Source organism: Octodon degus, unplaced genomic scaffold (genome assembly GCF_000260255.1).
Source record: "Octodon degus isolate 3935 unplaced genomic scaffold, OctDeg1.0 scaffold00106, whole genome shotgun sequence".
NCBI lineage: Eukaryota > Metazoa > Chordata > Mammalia > Rodentia > Octodontidae > Octodon > Octodon degus.
In genome coordinates this window covers 1,856,123-1,872,916 of record NW_004524682.1, presented here as the reverse complement: position 1 = coordinate 1,872,916, position 16,794 = coordinate 1,856,123, and the positions used below count along the sequence as shown (strand labels likewise).

The 16,794-nt window shown below is 36.7% G+C and overlaps 1 protein-coding gene across 1 annotated transcript in view; it reads left to right on the top strand.

The window, feature by feature from the left end:
* Nucleotides 1-16,794, top strand: part of Robo2 (roundabout guidance receptor 2) — a 644,932-nt gene that overhangs the window by 543,536 nt on the left and 84,602 nt on the right. Inside the window, exons 14-17 of the mRNA XM_023724123.1 lie at nt 709-830; nt 9,489-9,720; nt 12,695-12,819; nt 15,521-15,587. Coding sequence (XP_023579891.1) covers nt 709-830; nt 9,489-9,720; nt 12,695-12,819; nt 15,521-15,587 — 546 coding nt within the window. The remainder of the gene's footprint in view (nt 1-708; nt 831-9,488; nt 9,721-12,694; nt 12,820-15,520; nt 15,588-16,794) is intronic.

Genomic DNA, 16,794 nt, shown 5'->3' with positions numbered 1-16,794 from the left:
CACTAGCACGGGAAATATGCATATATAAAATATATAGGCATACTTATTTTTTATTTAGTTTTTTATGTACTTAGTATAAGGTCTACAGGGTTTCACAACACAGATTGGACTCATAGTGATCCTCCCATTTTCAGCCTCCCAAGTGCTGAGATTACAGGTGTGCACCACCACACCCAATCTCATTTGCTGGTCTCTGCATGCCTTGGGGGCAGGCCAGCATGGCCACCGGTCCCTGGGTCTGCCTAAGCAGGCCCTTTAATCCGCTGAGCTGTTGGGCTGTCCCTATATGTATACTTACAGTATGCTTCTTTTTTTTTCTTTGTTTTGTTTTGTTTTCTGTATTTAGGACAGAGACTACAGGGTTTACAGGGTCTCACTATGTACATCAAACTCGTAGGTGATTCTCCTGTTTACAACCTCTCAAGCGCTGGGATTACAGGCGCCCACACCCAGTCTCAATCCCCAACTCAGTGTGCCCCAGGTGTGGGGCCAGGACAGCACACTAGGCAGTGAGCCCTGGCTGCTGGGCTCTACTTAAGCAGCCACTTTAGTCTGCTGAGCTATCATGCGGCTGTATGCTTTTTTTTTCACAAAATTTTTTTATATTCTTTCTAGTTTTGAGTTCTAAATGCATACTGTTGGTTTATGTAGAATAAGTTGTGTTGTGCATTTGTAAAAATTGGATGTGGTTATCTCTTCTAACTGCAGACATCAGCCCACCAGCACAAGGAGTGGACCACAGACAAGTACAGAAAGAACTGGGAGACGTCCTTGTTCGCCTGCACACGCCAGTCGTGCTGACCCCCACTACCGTGCAGGTTACCTGGACGGTGAGTTTTCAAAGGTTACATTAGGTTTCTTACACAGGCACGAAGGCTGTCTATTCTCTTAACAAAAATAAAATAAAACCAAAGAAAACTGCAAATAGACAAGATCAAAGTAGCAATTAAACCCCTCTAGCTATTTAAGACCAAGGTGTATTCAATGACAATAAGGGAAAATATCCATAGATAAAAGAATGAGTAATAGAGTAACAAATCATGATATAAACATGAACTTTCCATCTTCTGAATTTTTAAAGTTTTATTGAGCCATAATTAACATGCTCTGCAAGGAACAAATGAATCTTTCTAACATACTAAAGGGATTTGAAGTCGTACCAAAATCTAACTTTAGAGCATTTCATCACCCCCAAATGAAATCTGTGTCCATTAGTAGTCATTCTGTTCCCACTACTTTACTTCAGTGTACCCACCAATTCATTCTGTGTTTCTATAAATTTCCTTATGCAAGACCTTTCTTCTAAAGAGCCATGTGGTGACTCTTTGTTTGGGACTTCTTTCACTCAGCTCAGTGCTTCCGAGGCTCTCTTCTGTTGCGGCGTGGAGCTGTGCTGTGTTAATGCACTGCATGGCAGTATTTCCTGCCACTCTGCTCAGGGCAGTGGTCCCCAATAGCACGGTAGCCAACAATATTGCGTGAATTCAATAGTGCATTTGTTGTATTGTTTAGTGTTGTCTTCAACTTAGTTATTCACATTATTAGATAGAGACAAAATTGCAAAAAGAAAGAAAAAAGTTATAAGAAATTAAGAAGAAAGAATACTATGAAAAGAGAAGACAAAAGAAAAACAATTTAAGTGTTAACTGCTCCTTTCCATAAATTATCAGAAATCCAGAGTACAGTTCTCCGAGCTAGCCTGTGTACACGCATAACTATATCCCCTTTTCACTTAAGGCCCTCTGGGTTGTTTCAGCTTTGGGTGGTAGGTACACTGCTGCCAGGAGACTTTGTTATGTGGACATGCATTCTCATTTCAATTTTATACAATTAAAAATTGTTAAATCATATGCTAGCTCTTTGTCTCAGTTACTCTTCTCTTTTGCTGGGACAGATACTCGACATCCAAAATGAAGGAAGGAAAGGTCTATCTAGCTCCCAGTCAGTTGAGGTTTCAGTCCATACTCAGCTGGCTCCCAGGCAGAGTGGCACATGGCAGAAAGCAGCCAGCTGTTCATGGTGGCCACAAAGAGCAAGAAAGCAAGAGTTAATGGGCATAGCAGCAACAATGGCTGCAGAGCACAAGTCTGCCTCCCTTTTGTAGCACTCAGGCTATCTGCCCCAGGCCAAGTGTAGCACTCATACCCATTAATTAAGCAGTACTTAATTAATGCTAGCAGCACTCACACCCCTAATCCCAGCACTAGATCATGAATTAATCACAAAGTCTGCAAGTCTGCCCCATGACTGCATGAGGCTTTGGGGGAACAACTAGACACAAATCGTAACACTCCTGCTTGATGTTTTAATGAACTGCCAAATGTTTTCAAGTGATTGCCTCATTTTTTCTTGCAAAGTTTTAGCTTTCTAGCTTTTTTAAAAAATCACCTCAGTGGACCTCCAATCCTCATCAAATACTGACTCTATTTTTGGTTGTAGCAATTCTAACATGCGATGCAAAATCATTGTGATTTTGATTTGTATCTTTTTAATAACTGATGATGTTCGTCTTTTCATATGCTTATCAGGCATTTTGTATTTTTTCACAGCAATTGTTATTCAAGTTATTTGTCAGTTTTCAAGTTAGATTGTTTATATGTCATCTTATTGTAGACTTGTGGGGATTCTTCATGTTTTAGATATGCCACTTATTAGAAAAATAATATACAAATATTGTCAGTTTGTTTCTTTTTTTTCTGATGGCATCGTTAGGACAAACTATTTTAATTTTAATAGATTTACATTTTATATTTAAATGAATCATCTGCACACTCTTAATCTTCATGAAACAGACTCAAAACAAGTTATACAGTTTTAATAATTTGATATACATAGTCAAAAGTTAGAGGACATTATGAAATACATGGATATTGTCTTATACTTTAGGAAAGTTCCTGTATTATGGAATATTAATTGTGTCAGAATACAAGGACAAGATACTTTTATCAGATGGTAGCTACTAGAGTAAAAACAATAGCACACAAACAATATTGTAGCAGAAAATCTTAATATATGTGTGAAAAAAGCCCAATAAAGTTATTCTCGGCTAATACAATTAATACCAGCTTTTCATTTATGACCAAGTTCTCTTCCTTACATATCCTTAAAATCTAAAGAGAAATATATTAATACAATACAAATATACAATTGCTTGAAGTTCACTGTGTATTTAGAAAAATAGATATGAATAATGAATATTAGAATGGATATAAGTGGAAGAATTTTCACTTTAATTATGATGTTTATTTGGAAAGTGTATATAATTATATCTGTCTTGTTTGGGGTAATTATTTAATAAAAGTAAGACTAAGCTTATACTGATTAGTTGGGAATATAATGTTTCTAAAATCATTTTAATAATATTTTGCATAGCCTGAGTTCCATATAATGATTTCTGTCCTTTTGATATTATGAAAGGAACACAATCCTCTTACCAATATTCCACTGGCACAGTTACAATTATATCTGCTGCGCTTTTTCTTTTTCTTAGTATCTTGAACTAGATTAAAAAATAAAACAGTAGGGACCGGAAGTTTGATCTTCAGGCCTGCCATCCTGGCCCCGCCCCCAGGGCGTGCTGAAACAGGAGTTGAGACTGGGCGTGGTGGGGTGAGCCTGTAATCTCAGCTCTTGGGAGGCTGTAATCAGGGGGATCACTATGAGTGTGAGCTACACAGTGAGACCTTGTACACTGTGTCCTAAATACAAAAACTAAAACTAAAAATAAAACAAAAACACAGACACCCAAACAAAGAAATAAGTGTGTTTTTCTTAACAGATTTTTCTTTCTCATTCTAAATTGAAAACATGTTTTTTGCTCTATTGAACATTTGAAAGAGGCTTCTTTTTAAGTGTTTCTAAATTAGGGAAATATTTGGGTAAGAATCCAAGTCATTGTGTTTAATGTTCACCACTTTAAGATTCACTGGGTTTAGGAGTACATCAGGTTAGATGAAAAATGCATGTTTGTAAGATGAATGTTTTTCCAGGAAAAGAGGAGAGAACAAGCCATATTCTAATGTCTTTAAATAACTTGCATAGTTCACATGTTTGTCTCCCTCAGAGGTAGTGACCTCTGTGACTCTACCGATAATACTGGTTTTCCAGAGCCCAGTGCTTAGTATGAAATACTCCATAAGTAATCGTCTAAGTCAGAGATCATATCAATTATTTCGTACTCCTTTATTTTTGTTTCAAAAGCATATGGGACTCCTACTGTCACATGTTGTAATTCCTTATGAGTTCTTAGTTACATGAGATAGGAATATCTGAGAGAGCTTAGGTTTAATTAAATCAAGTCAGGTTGGGTATAGGCCCAGTTGTCAAAGAAATTATACATTTTTTCATATATTTTTAATTTGTTAAGTATATATTTGTGTGTGTGTGTGTGTGTGTGTGTTATTTGAATGATCACATTATTAGTACTTAAGTTATACATTGTTGGAACTCCAGAGAAGGAATATATGCTCTGGCTTATATATCTAGATTTGATTTCAGCTTACAAGGTAACTGAAGATCTGCAGGATTCAAGTGTCAAAAATACATGACATTTGCTCCAGGAAAGGCAGCTCATCTCCACGGCTAAAATTAAAGCAAAAATTGACAGTGGCTTCTTTCTGAGAAGTGGATTTTGTTACGACACATAGGTGAAAATAATAAGAAATAGTTATTATATTAAGAAAATGACAGTAAGTCATTTGCTGAAAATGATAGTTTTTGTGTATTCTTTTACATGTTTATTTGTGGTTTTATTTTTTGTTGAAAAACAAAAAGAATCACAGATTGGTAATTTTACTAGGTTTGAAAAGAATGCTTTTTAAATCACTCTGTGCATATATCCTTCAATCAATTTTTTCATGCCTGTATCTTTTAATCTGAGCAACAACTTTGAAGATAACAATAAGCAATGAACTGACCATTGTTAGTCTCCTATCTTGCTTTGAAATTTGCATTATTGTTTTTACTTTTTGAAATAAGTAAATAAAGCATTTATCAACTTCACCCATCAAGGAAAATTCGTTGCAATATTCTTATTCAAATAGTTTCTTATGTCTTACTTTGTAACTTGAATAGCTATTGAGCATTTCATTAAAATTTTTGGTTACAATGCGAATTTGAAGAGTGCATAGGAGTTTCCTCCAAGTTTTGTATGTTCCTTTTGTTTTACATATTTTTTAAAATATTTATTTATTTGGCACAGTATCTCACACTACACAGCTCAGACTCAGGCGTGTGCCACCACACCTCCTCCCGGTGGCCAACACAAAGCACCCAGAGCTCCAGAGTGGGCCTGTTGTGTGGTCCTGGGGATCCAACCCAAGCCCTTACATTTTCCAGGGAGGCATTTGGACCACTGACCTATCTCCCCAGCACCCATATGTGCCTTCTTTAACAAAGGAAAGCTTTATCATTGCATAGTTCTACCCTTTGCAACATTCTCTCACCTACATTAATCATTTAATTGTTTCCGAGCCTCTCTTGCTATAGGCATTATCTGACAAAATTAAGTAGACTGAGGCTCAGAAATTCTAAGAGACCATGCTACCATTGAAATAGAGGCCTTCTAACTGAAAGGATGAAGTGCTCTTCATTATGACACATTTTCCTTTGGAGAGTTCTGTTTCACTCATGTTTCAAAAAACGCTAATTATAAAAAGTTGTATAAACTGATGAATGGAAGGCTGGCCTCTGTAATCAACTCCAAAAGACCGTCTTTCCTAGGACTAAGTTACTCCTGAATCCAGTAAGAAACATATCACTGGGCTGAAGAGCGACCCCCTGTCCAAATGAGCTCCAAAAGTCAGCGGTATATCCAAACATATATCCAAAAAGTCTGCACATTTTTAAGGGAATGTGTAACCTTTTCCTCTTTACTTCCATGTGTGACAACAAATTTGCTCTTCCCCAAAATGCCAGACCATGCACAAAATTAAGTCAAACTATTTAGTTATTAAGTAGGCCATTAGTACATCCTCGTTGGAGGCGGTGCTCACTGAAGTGAGCGAGACAATGCTGCGCAGTAAACATCAGCTTCATAAAGTCCCTAAAACACTTAATTAATGAAAATGAAACATGGATAAAACCAATTTACCCTGATTTACAGACTCCCTTCATCTGGAAACAGCTGCTTAATGTTCTTCTTAAAAACACAGCTTGATTCTTTCAGTATTAACAAGCTATTATTGTGAGTTATGTCTTTCTTGCAGTATATAAATTCACTTAAAGCAAATGCGGAGAAGTTTATAAAATGTAAGCTTAATGTTGTTTTAACATATGTTGCAAGAATTTTTTTGAACTCTGACAGTTTTGATGAAAGGCATTTCTCTTTGGTTCTCATAAATTTGATTTTTTACTGTTTGATTGTTTTATGTTTTAATGTTAGAACAACTACTTTAAAAAATGATCTCAGTTGGTACCAACATGGGTGTGTAGATACAACTGAAAGGTCGCGAGCTTCCATGGAAGACCCAAAAGTGCTTTTTCTTCACATAGTTTTGTACAAATCCTAATTCCTGAAAATCTCTGGTTAGAAAGCTGTCAGATGGAGAAGGAATTCCCATTGTTGAAACTCATTTGAAAGGTTGAAATTTGCTACATGAGAAAAATCCTCATCTCTATAACCTGCAGGAAGTTTTTAGCTTGGACATCCTACACATAGAAAAATATTTTCATTCCACCCTATTTTGCTTGACATTCTACACTTTAATGTAATAAAGCAGATAATTTAATCTGATAGTTATTGATTTGCTGCCTTCACTTATAGTATTTTTTTCAAAATTTTATTGATAAACAGATAGCAATGAGACAGTTTCAAATCAAATAGGAAGTATAGTTTCAACAAATAATACACTGCATATATTCTTCTCAGTGGTTAATTGCTGTACAAGATGCAGACTTGTGATCCTATTTACAAACACCATTAGAACAAATCATTCTATTCATTAAGAGAATGCAACTATATATCTATCCTAACCACTTTGAATACACAGATACAAAATGGACATTCATCAGTATACCCCTTTTTTCTAAGTTCTGTTATTGAATACTATAGGTGTGTAAACTCAGCAAAATATTCTAAAAGAGTCCAGTAGCCCATAATAGCATTGGGTCTTCTGTTTAACTGGCAATGTCAGAAATTATTGACCTGAGTCCCCCACAGCTCAACTTCACAGCATGGCTTTACTTCCTATATTTCATCTTCATACTTTTCTACTGGATGGTTAAGACCAAGGTAAAGCAGGACCTATGCAACAAGAGTTGTAGCTTTTTGGTCTGAGAAGGTCAGTGAAATGCCCTCAGGATTTATCCTGAGATCCTGTACCTCAGATTGTAGAACCTATGAAATGATGTGACTAAAAATGGTAGAAATTAACACATTAAATAATACCTTTTATTTGTGGCATGCTGACAGTTGGATAAAGAATTTTTTAAAGCTGAAATAAATAAGCATCTACAACCTTGCCTTTTCTATTCTTTCTCCACAACTTCCTTGAAATTAGATAATTTTATTTTTCCATTAATCTTTATATTTTATTTGATAGTGAAATGTGTCAAGTTTAAAGCTTCTTGGAACATTGCTATTAAATTTTGACATGGGGTGCTAATCAGGAAAAGTGCTGTGATAATTTCTGTTTAAGCTGTACATTTCTAAAAACAAAAGGCATTTAAAAATTATGCATAAAACAATTATTTTCTCCTTCAAACTGAAATAACTATAAAACTCTATAAGATAATGTAGTAAAAATATGAAAAGAACATGTATCATATTTAATCTTTTATATGTATTTATTTTCTATATGTTTATAACTCACCAGAATACATTTAAAAATTTGTTTAATATGAATTTCAATTGAAAGTTTCACATCATCATTGAACTAGCTGCTGTCACATAAATGAATAGCTAAGAGTGTTGCCAGAACCTCAAGACAGAGATGGAATGCCTACACATACGTACTTCCTCTAGGGATAATAATGATTGATATTATTATAAATACCAGAGGCATTAATCACCTGGGTGGAGGACAAGGCCCTTGACCCATCCCTTGCAAGAAAGGTTTTTGTTCTTACACACTTGCTATGTGACTTGCTTCCCTATTGGTCAATATAATCTAAGTAATTATACTTGTAATCTTATTGGATGATCACAGTTTTGTCCCACCTTATCCCCAACTCATGACTTTGTGCCCACATCATGATTTTGCTCTATAAATTTTCCACTGAGAAGTGGGCTCTGTGGCAATCCACCTTCTGGGTCCCTTTGTATCTCTCCTAGACAGAAGCTATCTTTCTCTCCATCAATATTACATATTCTAAAAAAAAAAAAAAAATCTTATATCACACACCAGGAGGCACAAATATTAATTTGAGAACACAGACTGTGAAGCTATTGGAACGCAGAAAAAAAAAAAAAAAAGAGTGTTGCCAGGTCAATAGTAGACCTTTCTGGGCATGATAGTGAAGATTTGTAATCTCAGGTTTGGGGGCTGAGGCAGGATTGTGTCAAGTTCTAAGTCAGAGTGTACTACATGGAAAGACCCTGTATGAAAAGGAAAAAGTATGCAGACTCTTGACGGAGTTAAAAAAAAAAAAAAAAAAAAGAACAGTTTTTTGTTGAACATTTGGTCATGAATATAAACTTTCCCATGCATGCTAAACGGATATTCTAGCTTCGCGGTGTTAATCTCTCTCTTATGCTTCCTTGAGCCACGGGGGCTTTGCACATTCTGTCCTCCATTTCCTCCTCGCTAAACCAGTATCTTTCTGTGGATAACACAAGGGCTGCGGTCTTCAGGGCACCATCTCCCCATCCTGTCTTCTCAGCTTTTCTCCAGTATAAATTTCATACTTTCTGATTCGTCTCATTCCAAATTGGTTTTTGCCTAATTTTTAAGATAACAACTTGACTGTGGTTCAAGCGATGATAAGGGACACCCACCTTTCTCTTGGACCCTAAGCACCACCAGGACAGACCCTGCCTCATCTGTTTTCTCTTCAGAGCTTAGCTGAATTCCAGGCCCTTAATAGTAAAAAAATGTGTTTGCGTAAGTGAAGGTGTTAGTGAATGGCGAAGGGGTGGGAGTTGAAATCTGTGACAAGTGGCCCATTACATGTAAAACTACCAAAAAAGAGACTAAAAGGAAGAAAAGGTCAAGCAAATGAGAAATTTAGCTAAAAACAATTGACTGGTGTGGTAATTGACAGGCTGCTATGTAACCCAAAGAATCTGAATTAACTACACAGGTGTCATAGACGCTGTGCGGTGTTTAAAACAATGCGTAGAGTTGTTCCATTCTTTGTTTTAAAAATCAGTTTAGGAGCAATGTGAATTTTGAATCCAAGAGATTATTGGAAGCAGGGGGATGAATAAAATAACGTTGCGTCGCTCCTGCTTGGCTTACATGGGCTGAAATGCAAGGAGAGAAGAGAGGCTGGGCCTCGCTGGGCCTGGCGCACTTGCCTGCGGTTTCAGACCCCTTTCTCTGCTCCAGGTGGATCGCCAGCCCCAGTTTCTCCAAGGCTACCGGCTCCTGTATCGTCAGACATCAGGCCTGCAAGCTTCATCATCGTGGCAGAACGTGGATGCCAAAGTCCCCACTGAGCGAAGTGCTGTTTTAGCCAATCTGAAAAGGGGGGCGACTTACGAGATTAAAGTCCGGCCTTATTTTAATGAGTTCCAAGGAATGGATAGTGAATCTAAAACGGTCCGTACTACAGAAGAAGGTAAGTATCGAGAATTTAAATGGGAACCAAACTTACACCATGATTAAACCATATTCTGCTGTAGTCCTGAGTTATCAGCTTCCTTGTAAGACTAGAAAAAGATCACCTAAAAATGCCTTCAAGAGTTGTCATTTTCCCCTTATGTTCTGAATACACTAAAATAGGATGCACCCTCCCAATGAGTAAGTGAATAAAGAAAATGAGTCTGAGTTTGAATTCTTTAAACATTTGCCCAAATCTCATATTCGATAGTTTGTGTTTGATTATATTTCCATGTTTTTTAACATAGATGTAGTGGCTTCATTAAAGGCCAGACTATAGAACACCCAAGAATGAGGGTTATTCACAAAGATGATTCTTTTCCTGTTTTAGTGAAGTGTGACATTGTCTTTCACCATAGACATTGCCTGTCCAGACCTTTATACATTTCTAATTTGTAAAGCCACTTGCATGTTTCCCATGGCTTTGTATGGCAGAATTCCTTTATGCTCACTTATACTTAGAATATTTTAAAGTCAGTCTCTGAGGTATCAAGATTAATAAGGTCTCAAGCAGTCCATTTTCTAGTGTATTTTCTTGAAGGAGAGCCTAATCATGTCACTGGAATATAAAAGTGAGGTGGTGCTAGGCATGGTGGTGCAAATCCGTAATCCCAACACTCTGGGAAGCTGAAGAAGTAGGATTACCATTTAGTAATTTAGTGAGACCTGTTTAAAAGGAGTGGGTGGCTGTTGGCTCATTTGGCAGTCCTGTGTTCATTTCCCAGCGATGCAGAAGAAGTGAGCAGATAAAACCATCCCCAGTTCTTCTTTGAACTAATTTTGTGTGTATAGTTTGAATGCAAAGCCTTTCTTTCGACATGTCCTACCTGTAATCCAAAGCATGGACCAGAAAACATATTTTGTATAAAATTATTTAAGATCAGTTGTAAGAAAATATTGTTTATACAAACTAACCCATAGATATTCTGGTTTTAAATTACACATTGCTTTACCATACAGAGCAAAAATATTATCTTCACATTGCTTTACAGTGCGTTGTACTGGTAGAAAGGGAATGCATAGCTTGGAAAGTATCTTTAGATTACATTTGAATATGTAAAGGAAAGAAAAAAATTAGTAAAAAGTATTAATAATATTTCATCCACCATTAAAATGTATCTTATGTTGCAAATTGGTACTGCTCCTCAGTAGGGAAGACAACTTTAACCCAGAAGGTTATGTTTGAAGCTTTTTTTCCAAAAACCAGTTACACCAGAGTCAGACTTTTCCTCTGGATTAGACATTTGTTGCCATTCAGCACACATTCATCTCTGATTTCTGCGGCCTCGCGAAGGTAATAAATAGAAGTCAGCTGGGCTATGTCTGGGACGCTGAGCAGCGGTGCACGGCTTTCACAGGTGTAGGAGGAAGCTGAGTACTGGAATAATGGACCTGTCAGGAAGCAGGCCCCGTGCGCTTGCTCGCTCGCTTGCCAAGCCTGCAGCAGGGAGAATGGAAAGCCAGTTTCAAAACTGTTATTTTTTAGTATCGTCCGGCTACAAGGCTGGTAGACATGTAGTCAGATTTATGTCATTGTGACATAGGTTGAGGCAATATTGTCACATAGAAAAACAGTGAAGAATAAATTGTATTAGCCCATATCTGAGTATGTTTTCTATCACAATGCAAATACAGCTATATCTCAATGCAATATGTCATGAAAAACGTACCAACCATGGAGACCTTATCAACAGGCCATTAAAGTATTACTTCTCATACTTGGGCTATTTTTAAGGGACTAAGCTTTGTAGAGTTATAAAAGAATTGGAAGCTTTACATATAATATTTAATGACACAAAATTCTTTGATTGCTTTAACTGAAAAGGAAGCTTTTATAAGACACTCTGATTATAATTCCTCTGTTTGGTTTAAATTCAGAGACTGATTGAAAGTAAATGATTTTTCTAAAAGCAAAATTAGTATTTCCTAGCTGTCAGAGGAACTGGATGGACAACACTGCAGTCTAAAAATCAGGAACTGTTTTTCACACATCTTTTCTCAGTATGGTTTCAATTAACTGTAGGAGAAACTGTAAAAGAAAGAAAGTACAGTAGGAGCTCAAAATCTTCCCATTTCACATTTAAACCAACATGAACCTGTTTTGTTACTGTCATTGGAACCCCTTGGCCAGTCATATAAATTAAATTTTAAATTTTAATTTATGGGTCAGAATATAATTATTTTTCTGGGAGCCAAGGAGATGGCTCAGTGGAATAAGATCTTCCCTGGCATGCGCAAGGGCCTGAGTTTAATCCCTGGTTCCACCCCTCCAAAAAATTATTTTTCCATATATGGAAAAGATATTTTTCTTTGTTGGCAAAATTTATAGCTGTGTTTCTATTTGTATTTAGTAGACACAAATGAAAACAATACAAAAAGCAAAAGATTGTTAATAATACTACCATTCAAAAATTTCACCTAGTGAAATTTAGATATCTATTCTCTCAAAATATTTTTGTTTAGAAGCAATGTTTTGTTGTTGTTATTATTTTTGTCTTTTAGAAATGTCACAGGCGTGTTTAAGAATAAGACATTCCTAAGTTCAAATTCTGACTTGGTGTTCATTGTAGATAAATTGTTTGCTGTAGCCTGTTTCCTCATCTGTAAAACTGAGATAAGAGTTGCTTTTGCCTCCTGTAGTTATTATGAGAATTAAATCTGACATTTAGCTATTGCTGGCCCTATAAACACACTCATTAGAATGGTAGCTGTTAAATTTATTATTGAATGCATATTACCACACCTGCTCCTTTACTTTTCAGTATGCACTGAATTTCAAAAAGCTGCTGTGGTTGAAGTTGAGCAATATAGGAAGATTGAGGATGGTAGAGGCCAGAATCTCATAGGTCTTAACTTTCTCTTCATACTCTGAGAGGACGATAATGTGTAGAGATACTTAACAGTTTATATTTACTCTGTTGCTTCCCCTGCAGCCCCAAGCGCCCCTCCTCAGTCTGTTACTGTGCTGACAGTTGGAAGCCACAACAGCACAAGTATTAGTGTTTCCTGGGATCCTCCTCCCCCCGACCATCAGAATGGAATTATCCAAGAATACAAGGTAAGCCCTCTGGAGAAGTAAGAAAGCTCACAGAACTGCTGGAGAAGTCTCAGCATGTGACATGTAAGGCTTATCCCTGAGGAAGATATGTACACTTGTTCAATTTAAGGGCAAAGTGACTCTAGCTGTGTGTACAGGCAAGGAAATGCCCTCTAGGGTACAGGGGTAGACCCACACTTAGTTGGACCATTGAGCCCTTACACTGAATTATTTTCTGCAGAGCATGTTTCAGAAACCTCAGTAGTTTAGAGGTGAGAACTAGGGTAGGAAGATTGTGAAGCCCTCACTGAGAAACCGACTTTATCATTAGAATTCTGTCTAAGAATCGCTTCTCGGACATTTGGCTAAGAGAAGTGTAGAATTCTCTTTAAGAGACGTCAAAGCAGATTTAAACTGGGTTCTTACCAAAACAAATAAAAAATATACTTTGATATTTGGGGAGATAGTGGTATTGTAGAGATAGAAGATAGAAGTAGCAACTCCCAATCTTTAGGCTGCTTTTGCCTATTTTTTGAGGGCTTTTTATTAATTTTATTGAGAAACAAATAGTAATGAGAGAGTTTCAAAACCGATTAATAGGACAGTTTCAACAGGTAATACACTGCATATTGTTTTCTTCATAGTGGTTATTCATATTACAAGATGAGACATAATATCCTGTCCAAACACTATTAGTACAAATCTTTCTCCTCATTGAATTAAGCGAAAGTAACTGTATATCCATCCTAACTATTTTGTATATAAAGATACAAAATGGTCCTTCATTTTAATTCCCTTTTTTTTTTGTTTAGTTGTGTCAGAGCTGGGTATTCCATTGCCATTTAAATATTGTAGGTACATGAATTCAGCAAAATAATCCAATACAGTCCAGTAGTCCACAATAGTAGTGGATTATCTGTAGGGCTGGCAATGTCAGAAGTTGTTGACTTGAGCCTTTTACAGCTCAGCATATTAATATGGCTTTACTTTTTGTACCTTATTTTTATACTTTCTGCTGGATGGTTAAGACCAAGATAAAGCAAGACCTATATAACAAGAAATGTAACTTTTGTACCTGCCAAGATCAGTCAAATCCCCTCAGGATTTACCCTGAAACCCTGTATCGCAGTTTGTAGATCTTTTGTCAGTGTCAGGCATGTGGATGAGTCACAGCCATTGCTTGACCAATTTGCTCTCTGTGAAAGCCTGAGAGAATGTTTTCTCTCCATGTAACTCTCTTTAGGAATGCTCTACATCATCGATCACTTTCCTATGTGGCCCAATAATCTCTTTGATCAGAAAATTTGGGACATCACTGTGTTATAAGATGTTTCAGGACAGGTTCTCTTATGTCCTGAGTCCTCACTGACCTTGAAAGCCTTTGGCCAAAATGTTGGCTGTCCTTTCAGCCCTTCTTTTTCTCTAATTTTGGGTCTGCAAACTTGAGTTTTTAACCCTCCAGAAGAGAAGTTTAATGATATTATTACCCTATAATATTGAGCTTATCCTCACTATCTGTCTGAATATAAAACATCATAAATATAACAAGTAAGAATATTTCCCTTGAGTTAAAAAAAAAGGTATTGAAACAACAATATTTGAAAAATCTTAACTAAAAGATTTTACTTTTTACATTCAACTGGTGAATTTGTTGTTGCTTAGAAACTATATATTTGTTTATTCATCACTGTTATTGATGTTCAAGACAGAATATGTGCAGCTTTTACAATAATATTTAGCTTAATTGTGCTTTGAATAGATTAATCCTCCCCAGTTTCAAAGTAAACTTCAAAAACTTTTTGAAACTATGACTTTTGCTTTTAGAAAATATTTGTAGAATTCTGAAAATAACTTACAAAATGGATCTAATATAACAGAGAAATATATATCCCACTTTACCTTAAAAATCCACACCTGGTATGTGAAATTAAGCTGAACATTTTCATTCAAATCTGAATGTTCAACTTTATTTCTAAAACAACCACAGCCAATATCCTTGGCTGGGTCAGCGCACCCGGGGGCAGGGCTGGCAGCACATGTGGTGCTTGGAAACCCAGCCCTGTGCTTGCCTTAAGCAGGCGTTTAGTCCGCTGAGCTGTCTCGCCGCCCAACACTTATATTTTATGTAGATTTCATTAAATTTACATCACTGAAGCAAATGGATAGCCTCAGTGTATATTTGTTCAGTCGGAAATTATTTATCACATTATAAATAAACATGGTATGTTAGTGTTTCAGTTGCCCTTCTCTCATTGCTGGGACAAATATCCAACACTAAAAGTAAAGGAAGGCATGGTTTATTTAGCTCACAGTTACTAGAAGTTCCAGTCCATGCTCAGCTGGCTCCAAGGCAGAGTGGCACATGGCAGAGGTCAGCAGTTCATGGCTGTGGAAAACAGCAAAGAGCAAAAGCAAAAGACAGGAGCAGCAGCAGCAGCAGTGGCAAAGGCGAGCGTCTTTCTTTTCCTCTTATTGACTTCAGGCTGTCTGCCCCTGGGTGGGTGCAGCACCCACACCCATAATCCCAGCAGTACTCAGAACCATAATCCCAGCCTTGATCATGAATTAGTCACAAACTGTAGAACTGTGCTCAATGGCTGCATGATGGTTTGGCAGGACAAATTATGCACAAATCCTAAGAGTGTACCTAATGCTGGACAAAATTACTTCTAATACTTGTAGTTTAAAGGTGGAAAGTTTTAGATTGGTTTACAATCTAAAGGGATTCAGGCCACGGTTGGCTGGCCCTCGTGAAGGAGCCATCATGATGAAGAGGCATGGTGGAGCAGGTTGCGTGGCTCCTGGCTGAGTGGGGAAACCACAGCAGAGAGAAAGGCGCCTGGAAGTATGAACAGCACCAAGGCTGTGCCTCTGTAACCCACCGAGTCAGACATGCTGCTATTCACCTAGGTGGTTCCCAAACCAGTCAAGTTAATGATTAAGCTCACCTGCCACACATGGTTAAAAAGTCTAAGAATTAATGCCTTTATAATGGCATAGTTACACAGATTGTAAAGTTTTACAAGTGGTGCAACACTGTTTGCACACCAAAGAACCACTGTGTGGCTTGTGTGTGAGTGTCTATGTGGTGTGTGTGTGTGTGTGTGTGTGTGTGTGTGTGTGTGTCTTTAAATAAAGTTAGGAATTTATGTTTTCACCACCCAGGACTAAATAATCTAAACTGCAATTTAGGTAGGTGTTCATTTGATTTTCTTACATAATTAAATTTTATAAATTATAAGATTTCCCACTCTTAATAAGCCTGCCATAGTTTGGTACCAAAGTGTATGTTTAGGTGAGAGTTAAATACTTCCCAATTAAGAGCAAAGATGTCATATCTAAATAAAGGAAACATGATTCATAGAAATAATTTTGCTGAAAGAATTTCATGAGCTTATCTGCTTTAAAGCAAATATATGTTTGTACACATGTCTGTCTATAGATTATAAAATATTATATAATATGAATACAAATATGGAAGAATTCTCTTTATAATCATTTTACAAGAAATAGATTTCCATATCTCTGAAGAAAATATAACCTAAAATTTGATTTATACTTGGAACGAGAGCCTAACTGCTTTAACATCTGTGTCTAGAGATTTTCCTTCACCTTGTTCTTCTGTGTACCTGTTCATACGGGTGTACATGTTTGATCAGTACTAAAATTTATTAGTGTAAATAAAATGATTGCTTTTAATTTAATTTAGTCAATATCTATAATTTAGGTCAATTAATCTTGACCTAAAGGAATCTTCACTAATCCTGTATGAGTTAACATGTACTCATATGTGCTGTATATTACTCAGATGTACACATATATACTCAGATATTATGATTCATAATTACTATACTTCCAGTAGATCACTTGCATAATAAATTTTAATAAAAATGCAGAGATGATCAGGTGTGTTAGTCCAGACCAGAAAGCTGTTTGCAACCGAAGGCCAACTTCCATAGGCACTTGGGGAACCACTGTGCCCTTTAAGTTGTGAGT